This window comes from Salvia splendens, chromosome 6 (assembly GCF_004379255.2).
Source record: "Salvia splendens isolate huo1 chromosome 6, SspV2, whole genome shotgun sequence".
NCBI lineage: Eukaryota > Viridiplantae > Streptophyta > Magnoliopsida > Lamiales > Lamiaceae > Salvia > Salvia splendens.
The window spans coordinates 34,660,717-34,679,415 of NC_056037.1; the positions used below are offsets into that span (position 1 = coordinate 34,660,717).

Below are 18,699 nucleotides of genomic sequence, written 5' to 3' on the forward strand. Positions count from 1 at the left end.
AAAACTATTAGTGAAATGAAGAAAGCTAAAGAAAAATAACAAATCAGAAACTAGAATCTCGATTGAAATATTAAATCTCCAAAAGAATTGAGAATCGGGAAGCCTAGAAAAGAGAAATCACAACACAGCTGGAAGCTTTTCAGAGGAATTTGTACTCGCGAGAATTGAAAATTGGAGACGATTAATAATCGCGACGTAAATTGAATCGCGACGAGGAGAGGAGAAGAATAATACATAACCTAATCTCAGCCATGCAATGACCATTATACCCCCGCCTTGTTTTTGTGGAGTAAATTTGTGATTGAAGGAACTAATTTCTCCTTAAATTCAAAAATTACATGCATTAATACTAACCCTTGATTTTTTTAATCTTGTGGCTATGATTTGTTCTCTAGTTATTTGGTTAAGGGGTGTTTGCCATAGATCACTACCCTATATATATATATATATATATATATATATATATTCCTAGCTAGCTAGTAGCAATATCTCTTCAATGATTAGGTGATCTTGGTAAATTTTAACCGAAAATTGTCGTTCCTTATATAGTACCAAAGCATTTACTATTGTAATCAATTAGCATTGCAAACACTTTGAGACTATCCCATCTTTCCCCACACTTAAAAGGAATTAGTTTAAAATATCAATAAAATAAGAAGTTGAGCTCAAAACCCTCCATAGTCCATACATATGGAGTCACCAAATTCAGAGCAACACTCCCACCATTCTGTAAGCACCAATTCATCATCATGCCTCAGGGAAAAACAAGAGAAGATGAATCTGGTTTTGGATCTAAGCCTGTCGAGCAAAGATGCTGAGCCAAATCCATCACAAGATCGTGTGTTCTCATGCAACTACTGCACCAGGAAGTTCTACAGCTCCCAGGCCCTCGGCGGCCACCAGAACGCCCACAAACGCGAGAGGCGCCTCGGCCACCACTCTCCTCTCCCTCTGCATAGGTCTCTTGCGATGCAGGTTCACAGCTCCATCATCCATAAGCCTACTACTACCCTTGTGGCCCCACCATTCAGGTACAAATTTGGTGGGTTTGGGAGGAGGCCTCCTCTCCATCCGCAACCGGCTGTAGGGCGGCTGCCGGCGGAGATCAAATGGGATGCTGGTAATTTGCAGTTGAAGACTGAAGACTTTAAAATCTTGGATTTGTCTCTCAAACTCTAATTACTTTCAATTTCCAGTAACAATGTAAGATCTTCAATTCTCTTAATTCCATCGCTGAATTTTATGAGACCCAATTTGAATTTCTCCCTCACCATCAACAACATTTTGTTGCATTGTCATATTGATAATTTTACGTTTTAGTCTACACTATAATAAACTTGCCACAAAATAACGTAATTACTTGTGTTGAAAAATTTTGAACATTAACCAAAATTGAGAACTCAAAGAACACTGTGTTTAAGTTGAAAATACAATTGTCTATTAAACACTAATCTTTTGCTTTGATTTGAGTGGGATACTTTCATTTGTTTCCCTTAATTTTAGTGTTGTAAGTAATTAATAAAAAAACATCCTTGGACATTCTTTTCTTATAGTGTTGGTCAACCAATATTAAAATGCATATTGAAATTATGAAGTGGTTAATTTGGTAATGTTGGTTCGTTTAAATGAAATATGAAGTACAAGTTGTCAGCTAGAATATCCTAGCTCCACTAGCTAGGATCTTTAGTTCTGTAGAAATTATAGTGTAAGTAGTAGTATAATTTAATCCATTTGAATTATTTGCAAACTTCTTGTCCCTTTATTGCGAGGTTGAAGAAAGTCATAAATTCGTACATATATATACCGACAATAGTGGGTCTATGATACTAAATAAACTCATATATGTGATATGGATATATGCATAAGGTGGATGGATTAATTGGTGACAAGATACCAACGGACATTAATCTGTATATCATAATATACCAACCGATATTAAAATGATGAAACTACTTTCGGTGCGCATTCATTATAGGATGCCTGTGTCCACTATAAGAGGACAACCGCCTCCCACCGCAGCCCCCCTCTCGCACAGCCGTTTCATAGCCACGGCTCTGATAGGATAAACCTCCTATCGGGCTGATCGGCGTCCGTAGATCGGCGATCGATAAATGTTTGTCGCGGGCGAGTGCCCGTCGAGCACGACGGTTTTCTCACTTGGAGAAGAGAATGAACGATAATATTGATATTCTTGATTGATTTCTCAAATAATTACAATAACTCCTATTTATAATGCTAATAATAACTTAATGAACAAGAAAACAAAGATATGGAAAAGATATGCAAATCCTAATTTATCTAACTAATAATGCTCGTATTAGGCTCACAGTTTCCACGCAATAGGGCGCCGCGGCCCTCGCCCCACCCCTTCTTCCTCAGCCGTGTCCTCGGCGACTCGGCGCCGAACGCCCTTCCGCCCCCGATTTTTTGTCCACTTCGGGGCTGACGCCCCGCCCACTATAGACAGGCGCGGCTTAGCCACTTCCGGGGCCGTGCCGCCCCTATAGTGGACACTCACAAAATATCTCTATTGTTGTGTTGGTATTTTCGCACTAAACTTCATCCTATTTGGATTATTGATTTTTATAGTCATCACAACATGTATAATAGTGATAGATATAATGAAAAAGTATTTGCCTCTAAATTCGCATCAAAATCTGAGTTTAACTTTAAAATTCACTTATAAATTATAGCACTAGTATTGATTTGTTATTATTTTACAATAAATCAAATGCAAATTTACATACCAAAATTAATATTGATTTATTCTTATGTTTTTACCCTTCAAAATTCTTCCCCACATCTTTTAATCACACCTAGCATGCAGTGGCGTAAGCCCGAAATTTGTGTAAAACTAACTTCAAATTTTCTAACAATAAGTCCGATGATGATATCTCCTTGTTGTTAATCTGGTATGAATTCATAAAAACACATTGCAGTCATATTAAAAATTTGTCAATGTTAAAAAAACAATCTTTTCAAATACTCATAGAGATCAAATTTTTTTTCAGGTATGATTCTACCAAATAATTAGAGAGGGATTATCTTAAAGAAATACTAGTGAGGAATATATAGGAGTACTCACACATACTAGTGAGAGGGTATGTGTGAGTACTAATCAACCCTACTAACTCAGAGTTGATTTTATGTGTGTGGTTGATTATTTTATATATGTAGGCCATATATACTGTTTTTCTCCAGTTTTATATAACTCAATGTCGATTTTTCCTAGTATAATCATATTGGCAATTTACACTTTTGACTTATCCAATGCCCTGTTTGGGTGATGAGCAATCCAACTAGCAAACAAATGAGTGACACGTGGCATATATGGTGGCTTAAAACAACCAATAGTAAAACTTAAGTTGTGATATTAAGAGCATCTGCAACGGTGAGCACAAGCTCTCCGTCCGTCCTTGCCGCAGGCAAGGACAAGCTTGTCCGCCGCTGCGCTCTTGCCGCTGGCACTGACGTGCTCTTAGCTAAGAGCACATCTGTGCCAGCGAACAGGGCGACGTGGCGTGTTTCTATTGGCCGTTGACATTTTCTTTTTTAAAAAAAAATTGAAAATAATACCAAAAATTAAAAAAAAAATCGGATTCCCTAAAAATATAGGCGTTTTATTACCGATTTTTTGAAATTTTTTTTAAAAAAGTTAATCTCAAAACCATCTATAAATACACACATTCATCATCCATTTGGACGAAATTCGGTCACTTATGAATTTAATTATGTAATTTTAAATTTTTAGGATTTTAATTACGTACTTTTTAAATTTTAGGATTTTAATTATGTAATTTTTATTTTTTAGGATTTTAATTAGGTAATTTTTATTTTATTTGTAATTTGTAATATTATTTCGGATATTTTTAATGCATTTTAATTTTGTGAAAATGTTTTTATTCAAATTGAATAATAGATCTGGTGGGGCCCTTGTGCTCGTCCTTGCGGAAGAGCACGGCTGTGAGTGTTGTGCTCTTGCCTAAGAACAGACAGAAAAAGTGGGGCCGGGCCCACAACCGTGCTCGTTGGCGAGAGCACGATTGTGGATGCTCTAACTAAACATTTTATAGATTAATATTAAAAATTTGTCGCGTACATTCTCTCAAAGATACTTTTTAGATCTATATATTAGGTGAGTTTCTGATTTTGTAAATAATTATGTTTTGATATATATTTAACATTTCTATAACAAAAATTAATAGTCAACCGAGTTTCAATATCCAAAATTGGTCATGTACATTTGCAAAATAAAAATCAATTTGGTCTTATATATTAAGTGTGTTAATTTATGATCCTAGACAATATGTTTTGGTTTATATTTAACTAATTAATTAGGTCAAAAATGCGGTTGATTGCTAAATTTTAACTTAACAATTAAATATGGACCAAACCATATATATTATGGATGACCAGAAGCTAACACTAACCAGAAATTTTATTTGGATAAATGTACTAGACTAATTTTAGACTTTGATCTATTTTCTATAATTCTAGTCCCCTCTAGTTAAGATTCAAAACAAACAAACGAAGAAGTAGATAATCATCACTGGAAGGAAAAATAAATGAAAAAATCATTCCTATGGAACATGGAATTTCGATCGTGGCTTAGTTTGTTATTTGAGGATAAATGGTGGTGTGTGAGTGAAAGCATGACTTATATATGATGATTAAATGAAGAAGTGCAATGTGACAAGAGTGGGGTCCCAGCCTAGTCTCTACTCTATTTAAAAATTCTTCAATGGCCTTACTTCATTTAAAAAATGTGTTTATTCACCAGTCACAAAAGTAATACCATGTCACAATCGCTTTTAAGATAAGTACTTCTTTAGTTCATTTTCCAATAACCTATGATTGACCAAAAACAAATGTGGCACTCGTCATTAATGACATGATTAGTGGGTGCTCTAAGACCATCCACAACGCGTCTCGCGCCGGGCTCGCGTCTCTTCTCGGAGAGACGAGACCCCCACGAGACGCATTGCAGCGGCCATCTCGTCTCCAGCTCGCGACCGTCTCGTCGCGTAGCTCGTCTCGGAGAGACACGAGACGAGCTGTCTCGCCACGCGCCCGAGACACGTGGCACGTCCCCATGCATGCGTGACGCCCACTCGCTGGCCCGCGAGTGGGCCAGCGAGTGGGCGTCGTCACTGATGACGCAATAATTCATTTTTTTTTAAAAAAAATCGATTTTTAATAAAATTTTTTTTTTTTTCAAACGGTAATATTACCGTTAAATATTTATTTTCATTTTTTAAATTTTTAATTTTTTTACTCTATAAATAATTCTATTCCATACTCATTTCAAACACAAACACACATCTATTCCTCTCAAATCCTCTCTATTACCGAAGTTTTGGATGGTAAAGCGCCGGCCATCAACTTCGTCGCCAACAACCGGCGGTATAAAATGGGGTACTATCTCGCCGACGGCATCTACCCGAAGTGGCCGACCTTCGTGAAGACGTGCGGCAGGCCAGCGAACCCAAAGCAGGCTCTTTTTGCGCAGAAGCAGGAGGCTGCGCGCAAGGATGTGGAGAGGGCGTTCGGGGTTCTCCAAGCGCGCTTCAACATCATCAAAGCCCCGGCTCGTTCGTGGTTCATGGAGAGCATGGTCGACATCATGTATACGTGCATAATCTTGCACAACATGATTGTCCGAGACGAAGGACCCGATGCCGGAAATTGGTTCGACCCCGAATCCCCCGGAAGCTCAACCGCAAGTAGTCCGCCGCGAAGTGGAGCGCATCCATCTATACAAGAACGGTTGGCTATTCGGGCAAGGACACGCGACTCTAGCGCCCACACCCAACTCCAAGAGGATCTAATTGAGCACATTTGGGAAAACTTTGGCGGAGAAGATTAAATTATGTCATTTTTATTTTTTTAGAATTTTAATTATGTCTTCGTTTTTTTTAATGTTAAGTTGTAATATTGTTTTAATTTTAATAAAGTGTGTTTGTTTAAATTGAAGTGGGTTTTAAAAAAAATTATAAATTAAATTGAATGAATAGTAATTAAGAGACGGTTAAGAGACGGAGCGTTGCAGGTTCCGTCTCTTAGTTAAGAGATGGAGGAAAAAAGGACAGTGGGGCCCTCAAATAGTGCTCAAATAGTAGTTAAGAGACGGTTTAAGAGACGGTATAGAGACATCGTTGTGGATGGCCTAACTATTTAGCCATGGAATAGTACATGAATAGGCATAGGTAGACCTATCTGAATGTCGTATAACAACCACAATAAATGTTGCATCAATGTCATTGCAGCTAAGAAAAACAAAATTAAATGTCATATTTTGAAGCAACAATATCTATCTTGTAATCTCAAATTGGATGTTTAGATAAGAAAATCATACAAAAACTCAAATCCGGTACAAAGTTCTTGTGATGATTCTTAAAAATTAGCAATGAACATTACAGAAGGATTGAAAAAAAAACAAAAATGAAAAAGCTACTCTATCAATCAAGCATTCTGTATAACAAAGAATATGTCATTTTCTTTGGGATCTACATATTGGGAAAACAAAATGAACAAGAACAAACAAAAAGAGAAACACATGCAGAAAGCCCATTTTCATTTTATAATCACGCTTTCAATACGTGCACTTTCCATTTTCGATCGTCCCACAAAAATATGTGCATTTCATTTTTGAAAAGTTATATCAATTTAATAATGTGGTCTCACTATCCACTAACTCTACTTTAACTGTCATTCTCCTCATCTCTCTTACTTTATCATATCATTCTCATCCTCTCTCCTACCTTGTCAATTTTTTCTTAATTCTCGTGCCATCTCATCCGCTCATATTTTTATGGGGCGGATGGAGTATAAAACTTCAAGAAACTTCAAGGAACCGTAAAAAAAAGGACGACTCCGATAAGGATTTCATTTGTTATGAACCTGTATTTCAAAAAGTGAATATTTTGGACTAAATTCGTATTTTGACCATATATTTAGGTTCAAAATTGACCTTTAATCTTTTAAACATTGATAAGGATATGAGAACACGAAATCTTCGAATTAACAGAGTTGAAGAAATTAAATCTCGTGTCACCAATAAAATAATGAACATAATTTGGAGAGTATGATTTTTGACATTATTAATGCCCTGATGTTGGCAATATACAACCTTTGTAACTCCATTTTCAAAATGACACACATCAAATGTGCAGTTTCTGATAAAAGAGAGGTCCCAACAATGTGTTCAACTCAGCTCTCAGTGCCTCTATGAACCAAATCCATATATACACACACCCGCACACGAACGCCGAGTAACTTACATAGCTCAGCTTGCGGATCTGCTCGTTTGAGACGCTGTACAAACCGAACCAAAACCTGCTTCCTGCTGATACTAATCCTGAATCTTGTGTATGAGTAGCAAGCTTTTTTGTACTTAGTTTAGCAGATCAGGATCCATCAGTCTCAGTGATCCACCGAGATCTACAGGCACTAGCGGTATGAAAGAATGCAGGACATCCGTTATCAGTGGTCTATAACTCGGCTCCGGTTGCACACATAGCACAGCTATGGCAGCCACCTGCGCGTGCAAATGATAAAACTATAGCAAAAGTTCGAAAATATGGTAAAAATGTTTTGAGGAGTTCACGGATTGTGTAAGAACTTTACTTGATATAAATGCTTCAGATCCATAGTGTTTACTATGGCGGGATCAACGATATTTGGGAGCTTCATTCTGTCAGTAAGCTGAGGCATCGCCTGCTCGTTGAAGATGGTGAAATATATAAGAACAGTGACTCGTAAACATATTTGTAGCAATTTCGAACAAGCTTTTACCCAGGTGACTATAGATTGGCATTGAGCTTCAGCTACTCTCTCGACCGGCCTTCTTCCCATCAAAAGCTCCAAAAGAATCACTCCGAATGCATATACATCACTCTTGTCAGTAAGCTTGCCTGCAAGATTGTTGCAAGAACTTTCTAGCATCAAAATTTCAAACTTTTTTCATGAAAAAGTCCGAAATAAGATTTTTTTTAATCATTGTAGCATGTAGTAAGAAATAAAACAATTCCTTGATAAAGTCCATACAGATACAAGATGCATCCCTTTTAAGCATTGCAATATGAAGTTCGAAACAAAGCCAAGGTCAGTTTAGGTTCAAATGTTCATGCATTTAAATTTGACAACAATATAACGAATTCAAACTTTGCACAATCTATTTCTACATGGAAAACTAACCTCTATCCCGGTTGCAACTAGTTCATAACGAAGATGTTATTCAGGGTTTATCAAACTCCATCTCTCATAATTAGCCTTCCGCTAAATGAACATTATTCTGTTTCATTTAAAGCAGAATATTGCAGAACATTCCAACAACAATATGTTTCCCCCTAAAAGGAAATGCTCTTGCAGCGAATATCAGAGCAGGACTAAAACGGCACACGATCAAAATGGATGGTACACACCATCTTATTAATTTTAATCCGTACAGATTGAGAGAATTGGGAATGGTCCTTACCATCCAGCAGGTATTCTGGAGCTACATAGCCCAAAGTTCCGGAAAGCTTGATGTTGGCCTTGTTGGAGTGCCCCTCCATAACAGCAAGGCCAAAATCAGAAAGCTGAACCAAAATGGGAATCAGTTAACGAATCCATAACGTTTCCACTGTATGAGTTTATAATCAAACCAACTTACCTTGGCATGGAAGTTGGAATCCAGAAGGATATTCGAGGATTTGAGGTCTCTATGGATCAGGGGAGGGTTGCATCGCTCATGGAGGTACTCTAATCCTCTGGATAATAATCAACGAAGTTCGCTAGCATCAGGAAACAGACGAGGAAATGCAAATATTTTGCAAAATCAAGAATCAACATCAATACCTAGCAACATCCAGAGCAATTTTCATTCTCAGATGCCAAGTCAATCTTGATTTATTAGGTCCTGAGGCAGTATTCAGTAAAGTGAATCAGGGTATAAACAGAATGCTTCATATCGCATACCATACTTTGGTAAAATAAAGATTACCATGCAAGTGGAGTTCCAGAGATCCATTCTCCATCATTTCATAAACTAAAAAACGCGCTTCACCATGTATACAATATCCTAAAAGCGAGACTATATTCTGATGCTGAATTTTACGCAGTGACTCAACCTCATTCTGCAATGTAAAGACGAAATATGAGCAATAATGAACATCAGCTAATCATAAACAAAGTCTGTGAAAGACTAATCAGCACAGCATTCATGTTATATACCTCGAATTCTCTTTCAGCTTCGAGCCCACCAGCATATATTTTCTTGACAGCTGCATGGAAGTGGCCATTGAATTGAGCTTTGTACACGCGGCCTAACCCACCTTCGCCTAGAATATTGGCTTCATCGAAGTTGTTAGTAGCATTCACTAACAACTCGTACTCGATTGCAGCAATGGAGCCCTTCTTGCCCCCAGTTCTCATTGAAGGGAACTTGTCCAGAATCGGACCAAATGAGATGCCTTTTGCACCATCTGTCAATGCATTTAGTTATAAAACTTATACTACAAAAGCTTCGCAAAAACTTAATGAAACTTCATCAATTCAAGTGAAAAGAAACCTGATTTTTGGTGGGATTTTTCATTGGATTTCTTCCTGAGCCTGAAGATCCAGAAACAAGATAACAGCAGCAATATCACAGCAAGAAGAGATGAAGAGACAACGAGGGCGACAAGGATTTTCTTGTTTAAATCCTGGTGGTGAACTACATTCACTTCTGCAACTTCTGATTCCATAAAGAGAGAATTATAGAACCAAATAGCAAATACATATTAATAGAAACATAAAGGAAACAGCACATATAAAATCATCACCACCACCTCTTAGCTCCAAATATGCCCAAAAATTCATCCAAAAAAATTGGAGGAAGGAGAATTTTTTTTTAAGATAAAATTTTAAAAATGGGGAAAGCATTTAAAATAACATGCCAATTAGTCCACCATCATGCTTTAGAACACCTTTCTTGAAAATCTCCACAATGCTACAAAGAATGCAAACATGAGTATCTAATCTAGATACCCAAACCCCCAAGAAGAACCAAACAATTCTTCAAAAAAGCATAGACTTCAGTAGACCAATTTCTCAAACAAAAGAAACAGCAACAAAAATGTTGGGGAGATTACCTGGAGAATGTGCTCCCAGATCAGAAGTGTTCTTAAAAAAGGGATCTTTTTCAGTGGGGATAACCGGGTCAGAAGCAGGAGGGTCGGGCTTCACATCAAGTGGAACAGAAATTGCAGGAAAACTCAAAACCCAAATTGACAGCAGCAGCAGAAACAAAAGATTCATTCTTTGAGTTCTTCTTATTTCTCCACCTTGTTCTTGAAAGAATTTATGGGGTGCTACAAGAGAAAAGGGAAAATGGGATTTATTTCGAAAGTTATCTGGGTTTTGTCTGACAGTGAGGAATTCAAATTTGAAATGTTTTAAAGGTGGTGGTCTGTTATAAATGTGAGAAAAGGGGACAAAGGATTGAAACAAGATTTGTCAAGTAAAAGCAATGAGGTTCCTTTTTGCTGCCCAGAAAAGTAAACACAGCTGCAAATCATGTGGCAGTTATTAAAGTGTGAACGCCTCCTTCCTCTCTCTTCTTTATAGTTAACCGAAGGTCACGTTGTATGCGATGGTTGTTGGAGAGAAAAATAAAGAAATTGAAGCAAGGTGGCTTTATGAACTAAGAGAAATGAATTCATTCCAAAATGGGTGAAAAGCCAAGTTTTAATTTTTCTTGAAATGAGAGTTCGGTGGAAGTTGTGTATGAAGGGAGTAGTTTTTTTTCTATTTATATTGGATTTTTACTTTTTACTGCTGAAATAAAATTAGTGAAAGGTTTTGCATTTTGAATCGTTTCAAATATGCAACAATTTAAAGGCAAAAAGAAAAACGATTGACTGGAAGGACACTCTTGACTACGGTATTACAAAATTTAATGTAGAATCAAATGATTGCACTGTTTTGGAAGGAAATTAGATTCATATTTATATGCATAATTAATATCGTTATTCGTTTTAAATTAGGTGAGAATTTTTTTTTACTCACAGTAGTAAAGTGGCTATTTTCTAGTTATCCATCGAGGCATCAAATGATATCAAAGTGGTTTTTCAAACGATTTTTTTAATTTCTAAAAGCGGTGATTTTTACGTTATGCTTGTATCATATTTTATGTGGATTGATATCGTGGAAAAGTGTTTATTGGGGATTATTTTGATATTCTTGCTTAGATATTGTGAGACATGGTTAATATCAATATTTTGAAAATTGGACCGATGGTTAAACCAAGTTATTATCAGTTCATGAGTTAATAATATATGAAAATATTAAAATTTAATAAATGATTGAACATTTTTATCTTAATTTCTTCAATCCTAGTATTTTTAGTGAGATGAATAAAGTAAAATAATCTTAAATAGTTAAATGTTAAAATTTAAATAGTCTTGAGATATCTTAAAATTTTTGGATCGGATCAGATGCTATCCAATATGAGTATTAAATAGTAGGCTAATCCATTACTCCGTATTTATTACCATGGATTGAATCATAATCTTAGGATACTCAAGGTCAAGACTATTTAATTTTTAATATTTGAGATACTTTTGCTTTATTCATATCTCACAAAAATACTAGGATTGAAGAAATTAAAGATAAAAATGAGCCATCATTCATCTTATTTAAAATATTTTTTATTATTTATTAAAATTTATACTCTATCCATTCCCTAAAAATAGAAACTTTTTAAATTGTACGGGGTTTTAATACCAAATTGGGAAAGTAAGAGAAAGATAGAAAGAAAAGTGTGTTAGTGAAAATATCAGTAGAAAGAAAGAAATTTCCTAAAATAGAAAATTTTTATTTATAGGGGACGGACTAAAAAAGAAAGAATTTTTATTTTTAGGAGACATGAGAAAGTATAATACTCTGTATATGCTATAATAATCAGTTCGTCCATCAAAGTGTGTTATTCACTATTACTTGAGCTTGCATCAAGTGTCAGTACTATTAGAGCACTCTCAATGGAGGCTATATTTGGTAGGGGTGGCAAATCGTGTGTGTCGGGTCGTTATCGTGTCGACACGATAACGACACGAACACGATAACAACAAACACGAACACGACCCGTTAAGAAAACCTCAAACACGAACACGAACACGACACGAAATCCTCAGACACGAACACGACACGAACACGACACGAACCCATTAACGATACGAACCAATTCGGGTCAACACGACACGATAACAACACGTACACGAGATGACACGATAACGACTCGATAACAACACGACCTGATAAAGGTTAATCCTATTAAAAATGAAAATAATAAGAATTAATAATATTAAAATATTATTTGTTAACGGATAACACGAACACGACACGAACACGACACGAACACGTATTGTTAACGGATAACACGAACCCGACACGAACACGACACCAACACGACACGAAATTTTCGTGTCCTTAACGGGTCGACCCGATAAGGACACGAACCCAATAAGCTCCGACCCAAACCCATTATTTTCGTGCCGGTTCGTGTCGTGTTATCGTATCGTGTCAAAAATTGCCAGCCCTAATATTTGGAGCCCATCTTAGAGCTTATCTCCATTTTTTCCTGTCACGTCAGCAGGTCCATATCAGAGCCTATCTTTCTGCAATGAGAGTCCATCCCAGAGCCTATCTCAGAGCCCATCTCATTTTCACATCATCATTATTTTTATATAGTATTTCACTTGTAATTGTTGTGTAAATTAAAGACAATGTAATATACGACAAAAAACAAATTCATTAAAAATAAAATAAAACATCCTATATTAAAAAAAATAAAAATAAATAAGATAAAGATAGATAAAATTGAAATTCATATCACCATGGGGAGAATTAAAATTGCAATTGAGATTGGAAAGGGATGAATGTGAATTGATGGAGAATGAAGTATATGTAGGGGGTTAAAAATTGAATTAAAAATTTTTTAAAAAATTTGGGTATCGGCTGAGGCTAATCATCGGCGCTGGGGCAGAGGCCTTGGGGGGTGGAGATGGGCTCCCTCTCCACAGTAGGAGGCCTTGAAGGCCGATGGGGAGGCCGATCGCTCGGCCATGCATGCGATCGGCCTCCATTGTGACTTGTGAGTGCCCTTACCAACCTAGTTCATTTGTGCTTATTTAGTGGAGTACTATAATCTTCTCATCAGAAGAATCATTACGAAAATATCTTCATTTTATCAACGAAAATGCACCGAGCTAATTTATGCGCGTGGTATTGATTTTAATAATAAAAATATCAGCTCGTGGAGTTGTTTTAGTGCGCTTATATTTATAATTAAGATTAGGCAGAAAAATCTAATTTAAAATTAATACACTATTTCAAATTTAAACAATTGAGAAAATTAGATGCTGAAAGTAACTTGATTTTCAATATATTACCAAAAAATAAATAATCACATCACATAAATAAATAAAGACAAAATTGTATAAGCTGGGAATAAGATTGAGACAGCTTATCCAACAGAATTAGTTGAAGAAAATAGCCCTTAATTTATTGTGCTGTTTTACAAAGAAACACATGAGTTGTATTGTAGTATGGCGTAGTGATCACAAATTTGCATGGATCACATCATCGATATTCATTGCACCGACACCATAAAGTGCAACGAATTCTATTGAATATTTATAGCCGGCTGTGACGTAAAAAATCATTTCATAATAAATAAAATTGAAATAGTGTGACTATTACAAAAACATTTATTTGTTGTAGTCATTGGATACAAAATTTCAATGAATAAATTCGACTCTAGTAAGATACTACATCGTTTACACTTCAGCAATAACGTCGTGTATATATATATGATTAAATTGAAATATTGTACTAACTATTAAAGCAATGGCGTCGTGTATATATATGATTAACTTGAAATATTGTAACTATTAAAAAAAAATTCTCTGTAAGTGTTGGGATCTATAATTTCAATGAATAAATTCGACCATCGTAAGATAAATTGTTTATTCTCCAGTTGTGACGTCGTGTATATATGATTTTCGAGTCATATACGAGTTACTAAAAAAATTTCTCTTAGATAATTTTAAATAAATCCAAAATTTAGGATTTTCCAAATAATATTTAAATTTACATAATAAACTGAAATTTAGGAAAACTTGGTGATATATCTTTCAGTCAATTTTTCCAAAACAATTCTATTGGAGAGCTTAAATATCCTAGTGAATCAAGATTGCAATGATGCAAAAAAAAGTGTTATCGGGTTATAACATACATCAACTAAGATATGTTTTTTTTTATCAACTAAGATATGTTGACAGTGATGCATAATTAATTAATTATCTCACGCTTCCCGAGTGCAAATAATTTATAGTACTACATCTCTCCTAATGTCACGTAATTTATTCATTTATATAAGCACTATTTGGATTTACAACATTTGTATTTTCTGGTATACGACATGCGTGGTTAATTATTTATCTAAACCTATATATTAATTCATATGGCTTGTAATATCTGTGTCAATTTCACCAAAAATCATGAGTAGATTACAAAACTATATACTACAAAAATCAATGATTATATATAGCTGAATACGAGTTATGCCACACATATATATACTCAAGAGATAAATAAATATGTGTCTGATTCGTAAGTTTATTAGTAATCAGTTTTATACAAACGTTAGTTCTATTATTTAATCAATAGACAATACACTTACAATTAGTGTCTCAATGATAAAGAAACCCTAAATCGACAATACACATACCAACTTAACCAACCACCACATTTTGTCCTCGTTGGAGACGAAACCGAAATGCATGCATGTGAAGAAAATTTGTTCACAAACCAACAAAAGATGAAAATAAAATGTCACGATAAACAATCAAATTTTGTACAACCAAAATAAGATTATATTAGTAATTTTCATGTATTAATTATATGTTAAAATAATAAATGTAATTAGTGGACAAGTTAAAAAGACTTTATTAGTCTTCAGCCTCATTTTTTATTTTTATATTTAAATTATTTTTCTATTGCTTTTCAAATTTGATTTAAAGTATGCATTAATTACGTTTTATGATTCTAAAAAATAAAAAAATTATACACAAAACATTAATATATTAATATATGATCATAATATTAGTCATACAGATTTATTGAATAAAATAGTAGTAGTAATATATATGTCCTAACACCCAAATAGTACACCATTAATAGGATCCACACATTTAGGTCAATAATGTGAGCGACAAAATAGTGTAATTATTGATTTTGACCATAAATCTAGTGCTGGATTAAATATATAATATATCTACATATTATGCATGCATTATATGATTGTCCAACTGGTTTGCAGAAGAGGACAAAGACGCTTCACCAAATTAGCGAGGAAGGACTCGGATCTTGCTACATCTTTATCAAAAAGATATTTAGACAATTGTAACGCTAGTATCTCTTCGTGGTTTATTTGACTTTTTACCCTGAAGTTGAACGGCACTCTCGATTGTGTCAATTTTAATATATGTACATTTTATTTATTAGGCTACATCAGGGTGGCTGATCCACTTATGCCCAAGATTTTCAATTCCGGCGGTTAAACACGGAACCGTGAAAAATCGTCAAAAAACCGTGAAATCTAGCCGGAACTGCGAAAAACCGCCGGAAATCGGCGGTTCGGAACCGTAAAAAACCGCAGGAAAACCGGCAGTTCGGAACCGGAACCGTGAAATAGCCTCACGGTTTGGTTCCGGTTCCACATTTCTCGAAACCGGAACCGCCAGTTTACGAACCGTGTTCAGAACCACCAGTTTACGAACCGTGGGCATGTCTAGGCTGATCCTCCTAATAATTTGGAGAATCTAATTATCTCTTAGGCCTAGTAGAAAAATATCATAATATACCAAATAGTTATTACTTTATAAAACAACGAGCTTAGATTTTAGAGATAATGAGTTGATTTTATTTAGTAAAATTCATTATATAACTCTTAAATTTTAAATATATCCCTAATGTATGGCGTATGGCCCTTTTTAAAGTTTTTTTTTTCGAGTTCGAGATACATTGGCAAGCGAACTAGCCTCCCCCATCCCCTCGTGGCCGCACGAACTAGTCTCCCCCAGACGGGTCCAGGCCTGTAAGTTGTCCACCCTCAGACGGGTCCAAGCCCATAAGTTGTCCACCCTCAGACGGGTCCAGGTCCGTAAGCTTGCAAAGCCACAAGGCAAAAAACCTTGTTTAGGCCAACAGGGGAAATTAATCCCAAGTTGCGACATCCAGGAGTCGAACTCGAGACCTCCAGGATGGCGCGGTATCCTTGCCACCCTCCTCAGCCACTTGAGCTAGGGGGCTTGGATTGGCCCTTTTTAAAGTTATCCTGCGTGATTTTAACGAAAATTGAATGCTCTTTTTTTTTGTGCCGAGGGTACTAGGAAAGTGAAAAGGGAAAAGTTAAGAGCATCCACAATGGCGCTCGTCCCGGCAGACGTCCGGCCGGCGTGCCGGAGTTCCGCGCGGGACGTCCGCCATTGTGCAGCGGTGACGCGGATACGGACGTCCGCTGTGGACACCGGAGTTCCGTGGCATTCCCGGGACGTCTGCCATTGCGTTGACTCCACGGACGTCCGCGCGGACGTCCCGATTATTTTATTATTTTTTTAAAAAAATTCTATAAATACGGCTCGTTGAATTCATTTCATTCGCACCACTTGTATTAACGAGTATCTCTCTCTCTAAATACTTTTCTTTCAAAGATAAATATAGCACCACGATTGTGATTCCCCCGCCACGAGCGAGTCACAGGGACCGATCTTTCCCATTGGCGGAAGTACCCCAATGTCCGCCACGATGTCCGGAATGGCGGGGATGATGCCCCAAGCCCAAATGACGGCGGGGATGATGTCCGGGTACTACAACATGTACCCGCCTTGGTATGGGATGATGCCCCAAATGCCGGGTGAGTTTCGGAATGACCCCAATCCCGGGGATGATGCAGGGCTCGCCTGTCGCTGCTGGGGGAGTAGGCAGGGGGTCCCCCAATCACCGGTGGACAAGTATAGAGGAGTGCATCGCGCTTGCGAAGGCGTGGATCAGTATAGTTGAGGATCTATATATCGGGGCTAACCAGCATATCGACAGGATGTGGTGGCGCATTAGCCAAAGCTACCTCCAATTCAAACAGCCAGGGGGGAAGCCTCACAACGGAGAGCAATGCCGGAAACAGTGGGAGCGGCTGAAGAGGCAGCTCAACCGATTCGCCGGCATTTACACAAACAACCTCCGCTCGGCAACCAGCGACATGTCTGCCGAGGATGTGAAACTTCTGTCTCACCATCAGTTCAAAGGCGCTGCGGTGGGCTTCGAAGAATTCAAATATTGGGATGTGTATCTTGTGGTGCAGACTTCGGCCAAGTTTACTAGGGGTGTTGAATCTAGCTGGCCGAAGCAGATGAAGATTAGCGCCTCCGGGGAGTACAATAGCAGTGCTGGTTCCCACGAACTCCCCCCCGCTGAGGCAGAGTTTCCGACACCTTCATCGTCGGCCCGCCGCCGTCACCAGGTGGGGCAAAAGTCGGCGGCGCGGATGGCGAGTGGAAGCGCCAGCGGGTCCGCCGAGGCCCAATCGGCAGCTCCTACCCAAAACGATCCCGAGCTCCCCTCACTCGCCCGCGTCGTGCAACATGAAACCATGTTACGTGCAATGGTTGAATGGCAGACATCGACCGATCGTCATTACAGGTCGTCACTGAAGGATATCATCAACAGTATGCGGCGCGATTTGGGGTTGGGAGACATGGCGGAGAGTGGTGACAAGGGGACTACCGGCGGGGACGACGAGGGTACTGGCGGGGGGAATCCGAGGAGTGAGACGACAGTTTTTTTAACTATGTAATTTTTTTTAATAATTATGTATATTTTTTTTGTACTATGTATGTTTTTTTTAAATAAAGTGGTTGCAATTTCTCCGTATTTGTGTCGAAATTTTAATTCCGTAAATTGTTTAATTTGGTGAATTTGTGAATTTTTATTATTGTGGGAAGTCCGTCGGGATGTCCTTGGGGATGTCCGCCACTGTGCAGTGAGATGTCCTTATAACGTGACAGTGCAATGGGAAGTCGTTATGATGTGACATGAGGTGTTTTTGGGATGTCCACGGGACCACCACTGTGGATGCTCTAAAGTGATTGTAACAATCATACTTCAACAGTTTATCAAAGAAAACTTTTTAAAAGTTTTGGAAACATGGGCCGATCCATTAGGATATAGGAAAAGTGTTAAAAATTAAAATCTTATCAAGGTAGTTTGACTAAGCCGTAGATTGACGGACCATTTGTATAAATTAAATTAAATTAAATTAAATTAAATTAAAATGATCTAAGTTCTGCGTAAATGACCTCGATATATTATTTTTTCTAAATCAGTTTCTGGCGAGTGAAAAATAATGGACAAAAGTTCGTCACAATAATAGAGCTATGAGATTATAATTAATATGTGTATTAATCATCCCACATTAATTTTACAACATTTATTAAATATGATTAAGAGGTTAAATTATTAAATGTAATTAATATTTGGGGATCACACGCCAAATTCAAGAGCATTATTGAGGCGTTTCTCGTCTCACAAAAAGAGAAATTCTCACCCGGCTTGATTGATTATCTACAGCTTATCTTCAATTCTTTTGTAGTTTAGTTTCAATTATAATGTATTTCTAGTTTT

General features: G+C 37.0%; 2 protein-coding genes across 4 annotated transcripts; one reads left to right on the top strand and one right to left on the bottom strand.

The window, feature by feature from the left end:
• Positions 1-495: 495 nt before the first annotated feature.
• On the top strand, positions 496-1,259 carry LOC121807427 (zinc finger protein 7-like). The gene has a single exon (XM_042207657.1). The coding sequence runs from the start codon at positions 691-693 to the stop codon at positions 1,177-1,179; it is 489 nt and encodes a 162-aa protein (XP_042063591.1). The 5' UTR covers positions 496-690; the 3' UTR covers positions 1,180-1,259.
• A 5,770-nt stretch (positions 1,260-7,029) lies between these two features.
• On the bottom strand, positions 7,030-10,723 carry LOC121809423 (probable receptor-like protein kinase At1g80640). Of its 3 annotated transcripts, none has more exons than XM_042210040.1 (10): positions 10,113-10,722; positions 9,551-9,712; positions 9,214-9,464; positions 8,984-9,116; positions 8,839-8,899; positions 8,654-8,750; positions 8,477-8,579; positions 7,795-7,913; positions 7,627-7,716; positions 7,030-7,537 (listed from the first exon to the last, which is right to left on the bottom strand). In XM_042210040.1, the coding sequence occupies exons 1-10, from the start codon at positions 10,276-10,278 to the stop codon at positions 7,394-7,396; spliced, it is 1,326 nt and encodes a 441-aa protein (XP_042065974.1). In that variant the 5' UTR covers positions 10,279-10,722; the 3' UTR covers positions 7,030-7,393. The 3 variants fall into 3 exon arrangements, 2 of the variants coding, with proteins under 2 accessions (XP_042065974.1, XP_042065973.1); XM_042210039.1 differs by having other exon boundaries at positions 9,551-9,715; positions 10,113-10,719; XR_006052264.1 differs by lacking the exon at positions 7,030-7,537 and having other exon boundaries at positions 7,695-7,716; positions 8,197-8,579; positions 9,551-9,715; positions 10,113-10,723.
• Positions 10,724-18,699: the final 7,976 nt, after the last annotated feature.